We start from the raw sequence: 4,184 nt of genomic DNA on the forward strand, positions 1-4,184 counted from the left end.
TTGCCTTTCTGTTTTTGGTGTGGGCATCTCTTGGATAGCTTTTACTTTATCTGGATCAACTTCAATGCCTTTTTGGCTGACAGTGAAGCCCAAGAGTTTACCTGACCTGACGCCAAATGTGCATTTGTTCGGATTGAGGCGAAGACGGAACTTCCTCAATCGTTGAAACAGCTTCAATAGATCTACTAAGTGACCTTCTTCTGAACGAGACTTCGCGATCATGTCATCCACATAAACCTCAATCTCTTTGTGCATCATGTCGTGAAAGAGCGTTGTCATGGCTCGCTGGTAAGTAGCACCTGCGTTCTTCAACCCAAACGGCATTACTTGATAACAGAATGTTCCCCATGGTGTTATGAAGGTAGTTTTTTCCATGTCTTCGGGAGCCATTTTGATCTGGTTATACCCGGAGAATCCGTCCATGAAGGAGAATATGTCAAACTTTGTTGTATTGTCTACCAACATGTCAATGTGAGGCAGGGGGAAATCATCCTTTGGGCTTGCTCTATTTAAGTCACGATAGTCGACACACATTCGTACCTTCCCGTCCTTCTTAGGAACTGGCACAATATTTGCTATCCACTCTGGATACACTGAAGTGGCAAGAAAACTAGCATCTATTTGCTTCAGAACTTCTTCTTTAATTTTGACGGCCATATCTGGATGTGTTCTTCTTAATTTCTGTTTGACCGGTGGATATTCTGGCTTCAAAGGTAGCTTGTGCTCTACGATGTCAGTGTCGAGACCAGGCATATCTTGATAAGACCAAGCAAACACATCTACATACTCTTTCAACAGGCTGATCAATTGCTCCTTGACCTGTGGGGATAACAATGCTCCAATTTTGACTTCTTTCACATTTTCTTCCGAACCCAAGTTGACTGTTTCCAAAGGCTCCTTGTATGGCTGAATAGTGTCTTCTTCATTTTCAAGCTGGCGGGCGACCTCTTCTGGAATCTCATCCCACTCTTCCTCTTCAGCTTCGAATACAGAATGTTCAAAGTTGGGAGAGGGCATGATGTCATTGTGTTCAACGGGTTTAAGTAACCTGTACAAACAATTGTTTTTAGAGGACTGACCATGCCATGCAAAAATGTGTTCTTTTTAAGGTTTTTTTGTGTTACCATTTTCCGAAAAAGCTGAAAAGATAAAAGGACACAAGTGTATAGGAACACAAAAGATCTTTTTCATGGATAGTACGTTTTTGACAAAAGTGCCCATTTTACAAAATTAATGCTTCGCGCTTTGGGCTAAAGCGGAAGATCTTTGAAAACTGAAAAGCTTAATTACTTTGATATGTGGACACAATGTGGGATGTCAACTGCGGTCCAGTTCTTCATAACTACTCCAGTCGCCATTCTGTCTTTCCCTCGAAGAGCTTTTATCTCTTTTTGTAATTCCGCAAACTGATCCTGGAATTCATCCATTCTATCATTGAGACCAGGATCCTCACTTGGGGTAGGGCCGTGATAGACAGGTTCTCCTAGGTGAGGAGTATAGTGAACAACGGGAGGCACATTAGTGAAGACAGGAGCATTTGGTGGAACGAACTCTTGTTGATATCTATCTTGATTAAGATCCCTGGGTATTTCCCAAGGACGGGATGCTGTGATGGTAACAGAAGTGACTGGGACAACGTTGATTTTTGAAGCGATGACTGTAGTGACGGGTGCTGTTGTTGTCTGATTCTGAATTTGAGGTTGATTCTGTGCCGAAGTTTGTCCTGAATTATGAACTTGAGCCCTAGCCTGGGCTTCCTCTGCTTGTAGACGGGCGGTTAACATTTGGTTGCGCATCTCTGCTGCCTGTGCTTGCGCCTGGATCTGTGCATCTTGTGCTTCGGCAACCTGAGCTTGTGCTGTTTGAAGTTGAGCAGCTTGGGCTGCTTGGTTTGCTATCAATGTCTCGACCATAGCAGAAAGGCGGTCAACCTGAGCTTTCAATTCTCGGTTCTCGTTATCTGTTATCTCCATTCTTCTTTTGTAGTTGGCTCTTGTGTTGTAATTATGCGTCAGCTTGAAATGGATCTGCTGGCGGGAAGCAACTGTTAGAAGACTGGACCAAGACAGATAACCCGTATGCACGTGATGCATGGATATGCAAAATGAATGATTTTCCAAGGAACTCTAAGTGAAGGAAAAGATAGAATTGCAAACATTTTTGATAACAAAACAAAGTTATCAACCCAAAATACAACCAAGAAAACCATTTAAGGACATGTGTCATCAGGACGAGCATAAACAAGTAGGAGTTGTCCTTCAAGTCTCTCAATTCTTTCTTCATAGGCCTTCTGCATAAAAGCTTTCTCCTTCACCAAACCGTCTACAAGACCTTTCCATGCACCTGAGGACTGTGGAATCTTGGAGTAATCTGTTGTGCCTGAGGAAAATAAATCCTCTTCACCCTTGGACGTTTACCTGCACGATCTTCTCCACTCTGCTCCTTTAACTGTCTCTGAAGTTCTTCATTTTCCATTTCGAGCACCTGGGCCTTATCCTTCCAAGCGTCTCTCTCTTTCTTGACCCTCTCCAAGGTGGCTTGGAGTTCCTCTTTGTCATCTAGCAGAAGGTAGGGGGTCTTCAACGGAGCGGGTTTGATAGGATCATGATGTGGGTATGGCATTTTCAACTGTATAGCTCTGGCTCTGATCCACTGGAGGTACGGCTCATAGGAGGTACAATCTTTCTTACCCAATTCAAGTCTCCCTTTGCGACAAACACGATGCCAAGCTCTTACTACTCTCTCTTTCATGGTAGGGTCCTCCTCGTTATCCCTCAAGAAAATACCTTCTAAAAGAATGTTAGGAGGCTTGTCCTTCATAGGGTAACCGAGTTGTCTCCTAGCAAGTACTGGATTATAAGAAATGATTCCCTTTGTGCCCATGAGGGGCACATTGGGGAACTCCCCGCAACTATCAATGATCTTCACATCGTCTAAAACTCTACTATACCATGCAATATCTGACTGGGTAAGAGACATAATCCTCTGTGACCACTGAAGTCCTTACTTGCAATCCCAAAAAGTAGCTGACTTAGGAAGATGAAAGACAAACCATTTGTAGAGTAACGGTATACAGCAGACTATGGTTCCTCCTCCTTTCAAAGTACGGTAATGGATGGAATGATAGGTGTCTCCGAGCAAAGTTGGAACAGGATTACCACTTAGGAAGATGCGTATAGCATATGAATCCACAAAACCTTCAATATTAGGAAATAGTAACAAACCGTAGATCAACAAGGAGAACAGATGCTCCACAATAATATCACAACCTTGACTGGCAAAATAAGAAACCTTCCCCATTAAGAACTTGGCAGTGAAACCTGGAAGTCCTCCTTTGGTGGTGAAGTTATTCTTGAATTCTGACTTCTTCATGTACAACACTTTTGCAAGAGAACTGTGCTCGGGTAACTTTTCTGAACCAGAGAAAGGTACTGTATCAGCAACTGGGATGTGAAGCAACTGGGCATACTCTTCCAATGTAGGCATGAGTTGATAGTCTGGGAATGTGACACAGTGATAGACTGGATCATAGAACTGTACTAATGTCTGCAATAACCCTTCTTCCATCCTAAGTGTCAATAAAGATATAAGTGCCCCATATCTGTCTCTGAAACCAATAGGATCTGCGATCGAAGAAACTAGTTTCTTTAGTTCATCTATCTTTGGATTGATGAGATTGTACTTTTTCACACTTCTCCGTCCAAAATCCATGTTTCCTGCAATATTTGCAATCCTCACTTTAAGTTCCTTGGAAAAAGGTTGAAATGATGGGAATGAATGCATGTCATGCGTGAATGCAACAAACAAAAACATGGTCAAACAATACAAGGCTCAAAGTTCATCACCAGCATGGAATTTAGGACAGCCCCAAGATAAGTTCTAAGGTTCACCTGCCAAACGGGTTCTAAAAGTTCCCAAGGTTATGGATCCTTCTTCGGATAATACCGGGTTAAGCAACTGCTCGCTTTCCAATATTATTCTCAAAAGAATCTCGCTTGAGTGTGATATCGCGTATCAACCAAACCAGACTTTTGGTCCGAAGTGGTCACCGCATCACATCCTAAGTAAGGCCAAGATGGGGTAAAGGTAAACTAAGGTTCTTGGCTTCACGGGCCCGTCGAAAGCAACAATGCCTCACAAATGACTTGTTTAGCACTATCACCCTCAAAGAGGCCTCCACCAAG

The 4,184-nt window shown here is 42.9% G+C and overlaps 1 protein-coding gene across 1 annotated transcript in view; it reads right to left on the reverse strand.

Annotated features, from left to right (window-relative positions):
* Nucleotides 1-2,981: 2,981 nt before the first annotated feature.
* LOC127078588 (uncharacterized) overlaps nucleotides 2,982-4,184 on the reverse strand; it is a 3,424-nt gene continuing 2,221 nt past the window's right edge. Inside the window, exon 2 of the mRNA XM_051019029.1 lies at nucleotides 2,982-3,716. Within this exon, the coding sequence (XP_050874986.1) occupies nucleotides 3,004-3,711 (708 nt within the window). The 5' untranslated portion in view covers nucleotides 3,712-3,716 and the 3' untranslated portion in view covers nucleotides 2,982-3,003. The remainder of the gene's footprint in view (nucleotides 3,717-4,184) is intronic.

This window comes from Lathyrus oleraceus, chromosome 5, assembly GCF_024323335.1.
Source record: "Lathyrus oleraceus cultivar Zhongwan6 chromosome 5, CAAS_Psat_ZW6_1.0, whole genome shotgun sequence".
Lineage (NCBI taxonomy): Eukaryota > Viridiplantae > Streptophyta > Magnoliopsida > Fabales > Fabaceae > Lathyrus > Lathyrus oleraceus.